Source organism: Ursus americanus, chromosome 32 (genome assembly GCF_024610735.1).
Source record: "Ursus americanus isolate L20-20 chromosome 32, mUrsAme1.1.p, whole genome shotgun sequence".
Classification (NCBI taxonomy): Eukaryota; Metazoa; Chordata; class Mammalia; order Carnivora; family Ursidae; genus Ursus; species Ursus americanus.
This window is the reverse complement of record NC_142158.1, coordinates 34443299-34457957: the sequence shown is the minus strand read 5'-3', so window position 1 is coordinate 34457957 and position 14659 is coordinate 34443299. Positions and strand designations below refer to the sequence as shown.

The following is a 14659-nucleotide window of genomic DNA, read 5'->3' as shown; positions in this document are numbered from 1 at the left end:
TTTTATGTTCCTTCTTCTCTCCCAGTGAAAGTAAAGAGAAAGTAGTGTGGTTTTTGTTTTTGTTTTTGTTTTTTGCTTGTTTGTTTACTTGGGCTTTTCCTAAAGAACAGACTTTATTGTACTCATTTGACCTCCTTAGAGAGCCTTTGCTGCAAACAGTTCTTCACTATCCAGCAGGGTTCTGGCATCCCCTCAGTGGGAGCAGTGATTAGGTTTGAACTTGGGAACTATTTTGGGAGATAGGAAAATGCAGGGAATTTGGGGTCAATCGTTCACTCTTAACTACTAGAGGAGTACATCAGAAACATTTGAATTAGGCATTTTTCTGCATTTTAATTGTTAGATCAAGTCCTTGGTTGATAAAGAAATAAATTCTACAATAAATCAAATGTATGAAGGAAAGACCAGGCATTTTTCTTATCTAAAGAGGCTCTGTGTTCTCAAGCACTGAGAAAAAATTGCATGTCAAAAGACCTGATCTTTATTCTTAGTTTTGTACCAGATGTAGTTTTGTACTAAAAAGGGTAAAGCAACCTGGTTCTTTCATTTAGGCAGGAGTTCCTGGTCCTCTGTGTAATCCTCTACTATTATTGTCCAGGACAAGAGTTTGGTGGCATAGCCAAAGCCCAGTGGGACTGAGTGATCTGTGCGTGCTCCCTCAGCTAATCAGCAGGCTTGCATCTTATAATGCTTTCTTATGAAGTAGGATTCCACGTCAGCCCTCCCTCATTGGATATTTCCTAGAATATATGCTTTCTGATCAAACTATACAGAAGAAATCGTCTTCTAAAGAAAAAGCAAGAAGGAAACATTAATTAATCATAGCTTCTAACCTAATAGTGTCTGTTGAAAATATTATGGACACTGAAAACCACAAAATGTTTTTACTCCAAAGAATGGGTCTATCCTAGAACTAATAGGGATTCTAAGAGTTCCAGAATTTCTGGGAAAAGTACTCAGGGAAAATACAAGTAGCTAAACATTACTATTTTTTGAAGCCTCATTAAATGGGAATTGTAGATCCAGTCCTCCTCATGGGTTACTGAGGAAAGTAGCAACTATGAATATGTCGCCTCAATGTTCATCATGAGAGAATCAGTACACCCATGTTTGGAATATTATATGGCTATTAAAATGAAATACAAAATAATGAAATATATTAATGCATTAAAAATAAAATTAAATGACATGGGAGATCTGTGATAAATTGTTCAGAAAAATAATGGTGAGAATACTATTCAGAATGTGATCTCTCAATTTTGTAAAGACAAACATAAAACCTATAAACATAAGGATATAGGTGTCTACTTGGTTAAAAGCTAGATGAACATATTTCAACTGTTAGCAGTGGATCTCCCAAGCTATTGAGAGTGAATAGAGGAGATGTGAACAGTGGCATGGTGTAGGGGAGAGGTGGACAGAGAGTCGTGTTTACTTTTTAATTTATTCATATCTGTATTGTTTGGAATTCTTCTCATAAACATGTATTTTTATAATATTTTTATGAAAAGCCATAAAAAATCTTTGTATCAGAAATGAATCTCTCTGTGTGTCTGGTGGCTTGAAGCCCCATTCTACAAAGAAACATGGTATCAATGAGCTAATAGTGCAAATGACAAGTATTCCTCCACCTGAAGAAACTCCTTAAAAATTACAATATAAATTGTCTCACACTTGTAAATATCAGCTGTCACATGTCACAGATTATAGGAAGAGATAAAAATGAAGTCCAAAGCTGCTATAGATGGAAATCGTTACATCTAGTTTGGGCTGATAGCAACAGTGGAAAGGAAATGTGTACAGGTGAAAAAAGATGCTGAAAGTATGCAAATATTTTCATAATAATGTGAGAAAGTTGGGGCACCTGGGTGGCTCAGTTGGTTAAGCATCTGCCTTGATCCCAGAGTCCTGGGATTGCGCCTGCATTGGGCTCCTGCTCAGTGGGGAGTCTGCTTCTCCCTCTCCCTCTGCCTGCTGCTCCCCTCCCCTCCACTCATGCTCTCGCTCTCTCTCTCAAATAAATAATAAAAACTTTAAGAAAGATAATAATGTGAGAAAGATATGCTGCTCCTTTATTATGATACTTAGCGTCTTAGATACTGATCACTGTCCTTATGCCTTCCTTTTCAAGAATTCCATCTCAACATAGAGGAGAATAATTTCCATGGAAATGAATCCATTAACTAAAGAACACATTTGTACTGAGAAGTTAATGTGTGCACTGCTTTAGATACAGGGTGGGGGAGGGGAGCACAAAGATGAGTAAGACCAAGCATTGCCTCCTGGTGCTCCTAATCTAATGGGGGAGCTGAGGTGGTGTTCTGGTTCTGAAGTGCCACGGGGACCGTACTAAGCATACAAATGCATAAACTAAACTAAGACTTCAGAATAGAGTGGATGGATGCTCCCTCCAAGAGGAGGTGTTTCGTTTTTTATTTTGTTTTGTTTCAGAGTAGAATAAACCTTAACATCATTGTAAGCAGAGGAGGAAGAGTCCGTATAGAGAGGTGACAATGAGATAAGAGAAAGGAGGTGATGAATAGGAGTTAACCCTGATAGAAGCCTGAAAAGAGCCCAGGGGTGAGAGGACAGCCATGAGGAGGAGGAAGGATAGTACACAAAACATGTAAAAGAAAGAAGGGGGCCTGAGTGGTGAGGCAGAGCTGCCCTGGGAGGCGAAGGAAGAGGAAACCAGAAGAGTCCATTTATAACAGGTTTGACTTTCTCTGCCTAGTGGGAAGTTACAATATTGACAGGATGAAAGTTGTGGTAGGCTTGGGGGCTGTGGAAAGACTTGGAACAGCCACTGTGAAGAATATAAGTCAACCAAGGATTAGTATTTTTCTGTTCTTTGGGTTAATACCTAGTAGTGCAATTGCTGAATTATAGGGTATTCGTATTTTTAACTTTTTGAGGAACCTCCATACTCTTTCCCAGAGTAGCTGCCCCGGTTTGCATTCCCACCAGCACTGCTCCAGGGCTCCACTTTTTCCACACCCTCACCAACACCTGTTGTTTCTTGTGTTCTGACAGGTGTGCGGTGATATCGCATTCCAGTTTTGATTTGTATTTCCCTGATGATCACTGATGTGGAACATCTTTTCACGTGTCTGTTGGCCATCTGGAAGTCTTCTTTGGAAAAATGTCTATTCATGTCTTCTGCCCGTTTTTTAATTGGATTATTCGTTTTTTGGGTGTTGAGGTTTATAAGTTCTTTATATATTTTGGATACTAACCCTTTATCAGAAATGCCATTTGCAAATATCTTCTCCCATCCTGTAGTTTGCCTTTTAGTTTTGCTGATTTTTTCCTTTGCTGTGCAGAAGCTTTTTATTTTGATGTAGTCCCAATAGTTTGTTTTTGCTTTTGTTTCCCTTGCCTCAGGAGACATATCTAGAAAGAAGTTGCTATGGCCAACATCAAAGAGATTACTGTCTGTGTTCTCCTCTAGGATTTTTATGGTTTCAGGTCCCACATTTAGGTCTTTAATCCATTTTGAATTTATTTTTGTGCATGGTGTAAGAAAGTGGTCCAGTTTTATTCTTTTGCATGTTGCTGTCCGCCCCAATGTTTATAGCAGCACTATCTACAGTAGTCAAATTATGGAAACAGCCCAAGTGTCCATCAGTTGAGGAATGGATAAAGAACATGTGGTAAATACATATATGCAATGGAATATTTTTCAGCCCTAAAAAAGAATGAAATCCTGCCATTTGGAATGACATGGATGGAACTAGAGAGTATAATGCTAAGTGAAGTAAGTCAGTCAAAGAAAGACAAATACCATATGATTTCACTCATATGTGGAATTTAAGAAACAAAACAAATGAGCAAAGGGGGGAAATAGAGGCAAATCAAGAAACAGACTCTTTTTTTTTTTAAGATTTTATTTATTTATTTGACAGAGACAGCGAGAGAGGGAACACAAGCAGGGGGAGTGGGAGAGGGAGAGCAGGCTTCTCACCGAGCAGGGAGCCTGATGCGGGGCTCGATCCCAGGACCCTGGGATCATGACCCGAGCCGAAGGCAGACACCTAACGATTGAGCCACCCAGGCGCCCCAAGAAATGGACTCTTTTTTTTTAAAAGAAAGATTTGAGGCTCGATCCCATAACGCCGGGATCACGCCCTGAGCCGAAGGCAGACGCTTAACCGCTGTGCCACCCAGGCGCCCCGAAATGGACTCTTCACTATAGAGAACAAACTGATGGTTACCAGAGGAGAGGTGGGTGGGGGGATGGGTGAAACAGGTGATGGTGATTAAGGAAGGCACGTGTCCTGATGAGCACCTGGTGATGTATGGAAATGTGGAATCACTATATTGTACACCTGAAACTAATATTACACAGTATTTAACTAACTGGAATTTCAGTTAAAACTTAAAAAAAAATAAGTCAGGGGTGATTAGCAGGGTTGTGGAGCATCACTGAGGTCCCAACTGAGGTGGAGTGGGATGAATCTTTAATGAAACTAATAAAAAGAAAACTTTTCATTGCTTTCTCTGGCATTGTGGCAGCTAGGCATAGAGGCATGGAAATTCAGCTTGGCCAGAATGCATGTTTTGTAGAAATAATGATTCTTCAGTTGAAAGCTGTGTATGAAAATTTATCAGAAAGTAGTCAAATAATTGCATCATTTCAGATTTCACTTTGTTAATATGTTTATTTCCTCTTTATTTTTAGTTAAATCAGTTAACTATAGTCCGTAAAGAAGTGGGAAAATACCCTGTACTTTGAGTGTTAACTAACCAAGTAATGCCATTAGAATTTCTAAAGTTTCTAGCTCATAGTTGCTTCTCATACATTATGTATTTTTAGGCTGGAAAAACTAATAACATCCTTTTTGGAAGACCAAGATCCAGAGAGTAGACTAGAGGTTGGCACTGATATGCGTAAAATTCATCACTGTTTCCACCATTTAAAGGTAAATTTCAGCATTTCCTCTAGTAGAAGCCATTGTCTGCCATGTTGAAACTGCAGTAAAGTTTGCCTAGTTGACTAGCTCTTAAAAGATTAGGAACCAGCTTCACATCTGCAGAATGGTATGATCTTCGAACAAGACTGGAATTATTCCAGAATTTCTTCAGAGATTGTCTCTTACCTGCCAGTGAATAAGCTCAGACCGTGGACTTGTAATTCTTTTGCCAGGAATCTCTAACTCTGGTATACAGAATAATTCCATGTTCAAAAACCATTTGTTTTCAACATATATCAAGAAAATTGTGTCCCACGTTTTTCCCCAGCAGTTTAGATTTATCCATATAAACCCTCAGTTTCTCTCTGCCTCATGTTTTACCTTTCATGATGACACAGTGGGAGTATCATTAACTTTTATTTCTACCTCACTTGTAGTTTGGCATTCTTCACTACGATAATAAACATTAATTGTGAGTCTGCTATGGGACAGGCATTGGGAAAGCAAAATTGAATAAGTAAGTCATGAAGAAGACATATATGTGCAGTATAAGTATAACACATGATAAGTGATATTTTTAAAAGTGTGAATCAAGTAGTATGGGGTTAAGGAGAAAGAGAAAGAAGCTCAAGAGGAGATAATTCTTAAGTAGGAATTTCTTTTTTTTTTATAATAATATTTTTTTATTATATTATGTTAGTCACCATACAGTACATCCCTGGTTTTTGATGTAAAGTTTGATGATTCATTAGTTGCGTATAACACCCAGTGCACCATGCAATACGTGCCCTCCTTACTACCCATCACTGGTCTATCCCAGTCCCCCATCCCCCCCCCCCCGAAACCCTCAGTTTGTTTCCCAGAGTCCATAGTCTCTCATGGTTCATTCCCCCTTCTGATTACCCCCCCCCCTTTCTTTATCCCTTAAGTAGGAATTTCTGAGTTTAGGGAAGGAGAGAGGTGATAGCAGAGAACAGGATGAGGAAGGGGAGGGGAGAGACAACAGGGACAGGGGAAGGCAGCTGCATTGCAGAGAGAGGGAAGGAAGGAAGGACAGGCACGCCAGTGCAAGGAACTGTCGAAGGCAAATAGAGTCCAAGAAACTAAGAGATTTGGAAGAGAGGTAGGGGCTCTAAGCTCTTATTTCATCTTACAGAAACTATTGAATGATAAGAAGATTCATGGAAAAAGCACAGTCTCCTCTGAAATCAAAGATCAAGACTGCCAAGAACCATTAAAGGAAGAATACCAAAAGCTCCGAGACATTCTACAGCAGAGGGATAATGAAATCAGTATCCTTTCCAAAGCGATTGGAAACCGACCCCTTGCGGCCTCGAAAGAGGGAGGGGGGACACTTCAGTGCCTTCCGCTAGCCACATCACCTAGCCCCCAGCCCTGCTTCCAGTTCACACTGACGCTTGCCATTTAGGAGAGGTCCCTCCCACACACAGAATGTAGTGAACAGTGAAAAACACAGTTGCTATAAAAGAAACACTTTGTTTTTAGCTAGATACAGTTACTATTTTGGGGAATATTTCAGTTTATCGAAAAGCATGGTCTTTTTTACACCATCCCTTAACATGAAATTTTTTTTTAAATCTATTTTTTTGGACTACTCTGCTGTGCTCTTTCTGTTTTAGTTCTGAGCCAATAAGTTAGCTAGTTATCTTTAGCTGACTGACCGGACACTGGGCTGACCACAGCCTCACCAGGGCCCAGAATTTGTGGTTGGTGTGTGGGCGGCACTCAAATGGTGGCTGAAAACTGACAAACGGTATTTAGCTTATGAAGAGCAGAGATTGATTTAAATGTAACTTCTTTTTATTTAAAAGCCAGATCTACTGCTTTAGGCTCCACTTAACAAATGTTCCCAAATTTGGAAGCAAGTATTGATACGTGTTCAGGATGGAATACTTTTTGGCTCTAGGAGGCAGTGTGTTTGGGGTGCCCCAAGTGCCAGCAGCCCTTGGGAGCTGCCTCCAGGTACAGGCTGGGTGGCTTAGACCTCAGGTCTCCCCAGCATTTCTTGGGTCTTGTTTCTCATTTTATCTGTCAAGCTTCTTGTAAAAGATTTGACATTTTCATTGCATTTGCAGACTTTGAACGTGCACAAGAAGTTATTTCAGTCAGTTATCAACAGGTATTTGTGTTCATTTTAAAAAAATACTAAAGGGCCTTTTAGCTGCAGCTGATGTGCAAAAATGCATAAAAATAGGGGCACCTGGGTGGCGCAGTTGTTGAGCGTCTGCCTTCGGCTCAGGGCGTGATCCCAGCATTCTGGGATCGAGCCCCACATCAGGCTCCTCCACTGGGAGCCTGCTTCTTCTTCTCCCCCTCCCCCTGCTTGTGTTCCTTCTCTCACTGGCTGTCTCTCTGTCTGTCAAGTAAATAAATAAAATCTTTTTAAAAAATGCATAAAAATAACCTACATGAAAGACATCCAGTAATAAAGAGGTAAAAACAAACCACACACAAGGTAGGCACGCTGCCTGATTAACCTCGGTCTCTAATTTTATCTGAGTATTAGCAGACCCTGTACGCCTGATCCAAGTGAGTTTTAGCTGCTTTCTTATCCAGCCAGCAACAGTAGGTTCAGCTGCGAATTATACTCCCATGCGAGGCCTTGTCTGTGACTGCTGTCCACAGGGTCACCCTGCATTCCTTTCCCTCTCTTTCACCCTGTCCAGCTCCAGGGATGCTCCCAGTTCAGGCCTCAGGCCTGGCCCCAGCCCTAGTCTGAGCTCTGCTTCTTTTCCAAGCCTTTATTCTATTTTAGGATCTTCTCCCCTAAACACTGCTACCAACTTCCTAATCCCCTCCTGGGCTTATGAATGTGTGTACCTATAGGAGGTACGAGATGAGATATGACAGCGAAGAAACAGTCTGGGCTTGCGCATGTATGTTTATTTAAATGAGAGGGTCACAGAAACATACATCATCTCCCTTATTGACCACCACATCCAGGTACCACTGGTCATGTGGGGCTGCCCTAGATTCTTTATGGACTGGGAATGACCTGAGCAGTGTCTCCTCCTTCTGAGACTCATATTCAAAATGATGGCATGTAGGAGCCATGGTGAAAAGATCACTGAACTTAAAGTTCACACCTGGGTTGACATGCTAGCTCTTCCTGCATTGGCTCCATAGCTATTCAATGGAACGGTTTCCTACTCTTCAGTAGTAAGACCATAAAGCCTTCCCTGCCAACCTCACAGTGCTGAGCAAAGCTGGTAAGGTAAGTTACTGGAAAGTGCTTTGAATACTTTTGAGCACATAGTGTGGTATGATGGGAGATAGGACACTGTAGACAATGGGCAAACTCAGAAGGAAAAATAGCAGCTCAGATTTACTCATCACAAAGCTTGTGCTCATGAAGGGCTAATGACCAAGAAATGCTGTTGAAATTTCAAAGTTTCTCACAGTCAGGGTGGAGGAAATTTCACATCTCATTTGTAGAACCACCAAGGTGAAGACTGACAGGAAGAATGAGAAAGATCTGGTATATGGGAAAAACGGTAATACTTGAGCTCAACAAAAGACAGTAATGCAACCAAATGACAGTGAACGACATTGAATGCTCTTCTTGGGAAGGGAGTGAAAATGGTGTCATTTCAGTGACATTATCAGCCTGAGTGAAGTTCAGACACCCCTTCGCCAAACATGTAACAGCATGTCATTCAGGACCCCGCACAACAAAGGCCCAAGTTAAATGAAATGGGCAGGGGAAGAAGACAAAGGAAAGGTGGGAAGAAGGAAAGCAGCCAAGGAGATAAATCTGTACTCTGATCTTTATGAAATGTACATCAGAACGCTGCTTGTCTCTGGTTAAATTCTGCCAGGGCCGGTTAGAATGAATCTCAGCTCCTTACTCCATATCACAAGGCCCTATGTGATGGTGCCCTTGCCAAGCCCCTGATATCATTGATTATGTCTCTGTCCCATGTGTTAGACTTTGGTCACAGTGTCGTTTTGTGTTCTAACACCTGGTTTCTCAAGCTTGGCACTTTTGACATTTGAGGCTATATAATTCTCTGCTGTGGGGGCTCCCCTGTGCATTGTAGGGTGTTTTGCAGCCTCTCTGGCCTCTACCCACTGGTCTTCAATAACAACATCTGCCCCCCAACTGCAGTATGACAATCAGAAATGCTTCCAGACATGACCAAATGCCCTCTGGGTGGTAATACAGCCCCCGTTGGGAGCCACTGACAAGGCCCTTCTCCGGAGGGTTTTAGCACTAGCCATGAACTCTGCTGGCATACTCTTCCTCTGGCTGCTGCCTTTTGTTGTTAAGCTTAAATGTCACTCTTAGGAAGTCTTTTGTGAGTCCCCAATGTAGAGTAGCCACTCAGTCATTCTTGATCTTTTAAAAATTAGCTATCCTTTCATCCTCTAACTTTCGGTACATGTGCGTGAGATCTGACTTTCCCCAGTAGGACATCTGCTTTGTGAGAGTGAGAAACTAGTCTACCTTTTCATCATTCCTTCCCTCTGCCTAGAATAGTGCCTGGCATATAGTATGAGCTCCACTGCACACTGTCGAGTGGGTGAGTGAATGGAGGTTGCCATTGCAGTGTGAGAACTGGTGGAGGCATCTGATGCTATGGATAACCAGTTCCGCACGAGAAGGCGTGGAAGCTGTGGGCAGAGCACTGTTCCTCTCTGCCAGGCCAAGGCCCACACACCCTCTTTGGTAAGGACACACTTTTTGAGGCAAAGATTGGAAGCCACATCAGGGACTCTGAGAGAAAGAGTGAGTATGCTTCTGGAAATCTCCAAGAAGTTGGAGTCAAAGCCGAAGAGGAAGATGGAAATCAAATGACCCCCATGAGATTTGCCCAAGAACATCCAAGTCTCTCTCCACCACCTCCATATTTCCTCACTCCTATTTTAGTGATGCCATCTCTAGGGATGGTGGAGGCCTGCAATTCCACTTACAGCATATGCATCTGGAGTTCTGAGATTCTGAAAAAGGATTTTATCTTTTCTCTCAGGGATGGCAGAAATCCCTTAGAGTTCTCAGCATCTTGAGCCCAAAAGAACAGCAAAGGAGGATGGCAGGCAGTGAAGTTATCGCTCCTCCTCAGTGCTCCCAGAGTATCAAAGCGGCCCACCAGAAGGTGCACTGTAAAATAATGTGTCCGTACCAAGAATTCACTTCTTCTCAGCTCCATTTGGGACCAAAATTTAGAGACTTTTTTTTTTTTTAAGTGTCTGTAAGTCCCATTCAAATGTATGCTAAGCAAACGTGTGTTGGATGTAGGGGTGCTCTGGCCACCGAGACTGATTTGGCTGCTCTGCCAGTTGGGTGGATTCTGGCGTTCTCCCTCTCTACCCCTCCTGCTGCCTCCTGAGCAGCATCCTGGATTCAAGTCTTACTTGTTCACAGATACATCCGTAGCTCCAGTGCCTGCTCCTACAAAGTGTTCCTTTTATTTCTGGTAAACCCTTACATAAGAATTTTAAGTCTTGGGGCGCCTGGGTGGCACAGTCATTAAGCATCTGCCTTTGGCTCAGGGCGTGATCCCAGCGTTCTGGGATCGAGTCCCACATCGGGCTCCTCCGCTGGGAGCCTGCTTCTTCCTCTCCCACTCCCCTGCTGTGTTCCCTCTCTCGCTGGCTGCCTCTCTGTCACATAAATAAATAAAATCTTAAAAAAAAAAAAAAAGAATTTTAAGTCTTTACCTGTTTAAACTCAGAACACTTTAAAGACCTTGGGGTTTGCGAATTTTTCATATAATGGTGCCATATTGAAAGATCAGTTGCTTCCTAAATTGTCTATAGTAGGTAAATGACTTCAGGAAGTTGAAGTCTTCCTTCAGTGGTCTCTTTACCATATGACACTTGATCTTAGCCAAAAGGCCGAGAAGCGATCTTTACCATATGACAAATAGCAAATATTGTTGGGAATATTAACCTCAACTGAAATATTAGTGCTTTGATCATTGCAACTTAGCATGAGTCACTAAATCCTTAAATCAAGTTTCAGATATTCTGGTCAATATGCTAAAGAAAGAAAAGAAGAAAGCTCAAGATGCTCTCCACTTACCCAGCATGGGTAGAAGTGAGTGTAGACACTCACAGAGCTCGCCCTTCCCACCTTGGAACCCAGAAGGTCTGAAGACATTGCCATCCTCAGCAACCACACAGGTCCAGGACATCAGCACTTTTGGGTACAGATCCGGTTTGCTCCACAGTAAAACAGGTCAGTTATATTTACTTATAAATTATCTTAAGTATAGAAAACATAGGCTTAAATGAGAAAACATAGGCTATCATAAGTTATACATCTATAGAAAAAGTAGAATAAACATGGAAATGATTATAATTTTATCATTCTATTCATCATTGTAATTCTTATCGTTGTTATTATTACTAATATTTCTTGAGGTTTTAAAGTTGTATCAGCAGCAGTTGTAGCAGCAATAACAAAAATCCCCAAGTAAGGTTCCTCCTAAAAGGAAAAAAAAGAAACAAGTCTGGCATTCCTCATTCTCTATAATGGAATTCAGCATAGCATTTCTTGGTTTTAGATATGCAAGGGTGAAGAAATGACAACTTATTTGTTATAATTATTTTTTATAACTATCAAGTCTCTTAAATACCAGTTTCCAAAATTGATGACTGAACTGAAAACACAAAGTATGAATTGTCCCAGAGCCCAGAGACAGAAATAGATGGGTTCAGGGCAACAGGAGAAAAGTTAAAGTTAGAGGAAGGAACAAAACCTTTCCTCTGATAGAGGAGTGAAAGAATAAGGACAGATGTTGCATTGCCAATGTGATGACACAGTATTTATTTCTAAATCAGAATAAGCTATCTGCAGCAAAATAATTTAAAAATATTATCACAGTCTGACTTAAAGGATAAGAAACAAACAAAATTTTGTCAGATAGTAGGATTTGACAGGGTTGCATCAACTAGAGGCACTCTCCCCACTTGTAGCTTCTGATCAGTATGTCAACTCTGCAGCTTCAGAACCACGCTGGAGGCCTGGGTTGGTTTGTGTTATTTTCTCTTTCTGTTAGACCAGCAGAGAATGATGTACAGTCATGTGATGGATGCCTTTCTCTTGAAGACATTGAGGAATCTGAAATATGGAATGTACTAGAACTAAGGGATGGAAACCTTCCCTTTTTGGCAACAGAGGTTGAAATTTTCTGTATAAATATTTGTTGGTATGGGTGACCTGATGTACATGGTTTTCTAAAGGATTTAGCTTGGGAATAATTAGAGGATGGTACTCATTAAGAAGGATACTTTTTAATCAATAAAGACAAGATTGAGAAGCCTGGAAATATACTTCATGATATTATATCCCTTTATCTCTTAATTCTAAATCTTCTTGCTTTGAGTATTTATTTAGCAACATAGTAGAATAAATTCAAAATCAAAGGAAACCAAAAATGCTGTTTTTACCATTTATCATGGTGGCAGTAGACAGGGAAAGCAATTATTCCTCTCTGTGATTGTTTTCCGTACAGCATTCCTATACTCTGTTATGGGTAACAGCTGGTTCTAAAAAAAAAAGGAGGCCCTCTGGATTGGTGAATTCATTAGTTCATCCATCAATTTATTTATTCCTTTATTCATTCAACATATATTTATTGAGTACACACTTTGTTCCACATACCGTGCTAATTATTACTATTATGGCTACAGCTTACATAGCCTAGATAGATAGATAGATAGATAGATAGATAGATAGATAGATAGATAGATAGATAGATAGATAGATAGATATCAGGTACTATTCAAAGTTGTCCAATTGAATTAACTCATCTAATCCTTATTCTATAGGTTCTTGTTTTACCCCCATATTCTATAAGAGCATACGAGGACAAACACAACCTCTGATCTCAGAGCACTTAGAGACTGACAGAGAAGAGAGCTTTGAACAATTAATTATAAAAGTACACTTCTGTATTGCTGATAGGGCACATACCAGGGAACCCAACCTCAAGTTAAGTAAGGAGGGCACGTATTCCATGGTGCACTGGGTGTTATACGCAAGTAACGAATCATGGAACTTTACATCAAAAACTTGGGATGTACTGTATGGTGACTAACATAATAAAAATTTTTTATTAAAAAAAAAAAGATCAGAAAGATCCCAAAAGGGACGTGGGGGGGGGGAGTGTGGCTGGAAGCAATATTGTAAGCAGAAGGAGTCATTTGAATAGTTTTTGGGGCCTTTGTGTTGGAAAGGAGCATTTTAGGAAGTGAAAAGGCCAAGATGGGTGGGGAGGGAGAGGCTGGGAAGACATGTTGAGTAATGTAGCAGAACAGATTGGCAGAGGACACAGAGTATGCATGACTAATTAGAAGGCCATTGTAGCGTAGTGGTCCAGGCCAAAGGATGGGGATGATGGGAGAAAGATGGGGGGATCCGAAGGATTTAGGAGGGAGAGTGAGCAGGGCTTGGTGACTAACGGATGTGGGGGTAAGGGTGAGGATGGGTCTCCGGTCTCTGGGTGGCTGGTGAGGCTCTTTGTGGAGGTAAGGAACAGTACAACAGTTGACATTGTTGGCTATAGAGAGCAGAGCCTGGCATCTTTACTGACAGGAAAGGTCGCAGTCAGTATCCACGTTAGACTACTGTGCTCATGATGGAAGGAACTGTTTGTTCACTGGCCTTCAAAGACACACACCATTATGCCTGTGCAGAAGTGGCCTCGGATATCACTGCCCCGCCCCTTGCTGTGTGCCAGACCTTTTCTGTTTCTATTTTCTCTTACCCACACCATCTCCCTTCTCATAATTCTTCTTCCCCATAGCTTCTCATAATCTCTCTCCTAACTCATAATTACAGTCAACTTTTTCAGTAACCCTTCTCTTCCCTTGATACTACTATCAAGACAGCCTGTAGTTTTGTTTGGAGAATGAATTAAGTTTACTTGAATAGAAAATCACTGAAAAAAAAAATAATGGAAATTGTTTGTAAAGGCCAAGTACGAATGAAGTAAAAGAGTTTTGGAGAAAAGCCTTAGAGTTGAAAGGCTTTTTGAGTTGTTTTAACTGTTGTTGGATATAGTTCTAGCAATGACTTTAAATAGGAATAAGCTCACAAATGGATTGATAATGATCTAAGCATTTGGAGGAGGGACTGATGAAGGATTGATTTTATTTTTTGGCAAAACTACAGATAGGATGAAATTGCTGTGGATGAATCAGTGCCACAAAGCAACAGGTAATGGGATAGTTTATCACAATGTTTAAGATCCTAGGAGCTGATTAGGCTTTTATGACTGCATTATTTTATACAAGAAGCTTGTGTGAACTAAGCCACATACAAAAAAATTAATAATCATGTTGTTTTGGAAGATTTCTGCCGTATGTAGGTGTTGTCAATTCCTATTAAGCATCCCCTGGGCTGCCTTCAATGCAGAACGCAAGTAGATTTGACCTCCTCCACTCTGATGATCCTCCACCTTCTTGCCTTCACCCCCCTCACTTGATGCTGAAAATGTCTTCTTTCAAATTTCTTGTACTAAAAGAAAATGAAACCAAATTCATGATTCACTCTAGAGCCCCACACAGTCATTGTGCAAGCAGCCTGCCAAGGCAGAGGAAGGAAGGTTAGGGGCTTTGGGGCTTCTTGGGTTTTTTGGAGGTTAAATGTCTGTTTTGGTTTCATTGAAGTAATGAGAGGGATTGTTCAGCTCCACATTTTGAAGAGTCATATGTTTCTCTTTAAAATAGTAGGACTTTGATAGTTTGGTTTTCTTGTTTGGTTTTTTGGGGTTTTG

At 41.0% G+C, this 14659-nt stretch overlaps 1 protein-coding gene across 4 annotated transcripts in view; it reads left to right on the top strand.

Annotated features, from left to right (window-relative positions):
* Positions 1-14659, top strand: part of KIF6 (kinesin family member 6) — a 417257-nt gene that overhangs the window by 192813 nt on the left and 209785 nt on the right. For all 4 annotated transcript variants that reach the window (XM_087858216.1, XM_045786292.2, XM_045786295.2 and 1 more), the window contains 3 exons: positions 4817-4922; positions 6070-6205; positions 10900-11115. In XM_087858216.1, the coding sequence (XP_087714342.1) occupies positions 4817-4922; positions 6070-6205; positions 10900-11115 (458 nt within the window). The remainder of the gene's footprint in view (positions 1-4816; positions 4923-6069; positions 6206-10899; positions 11116-14659) is intronic.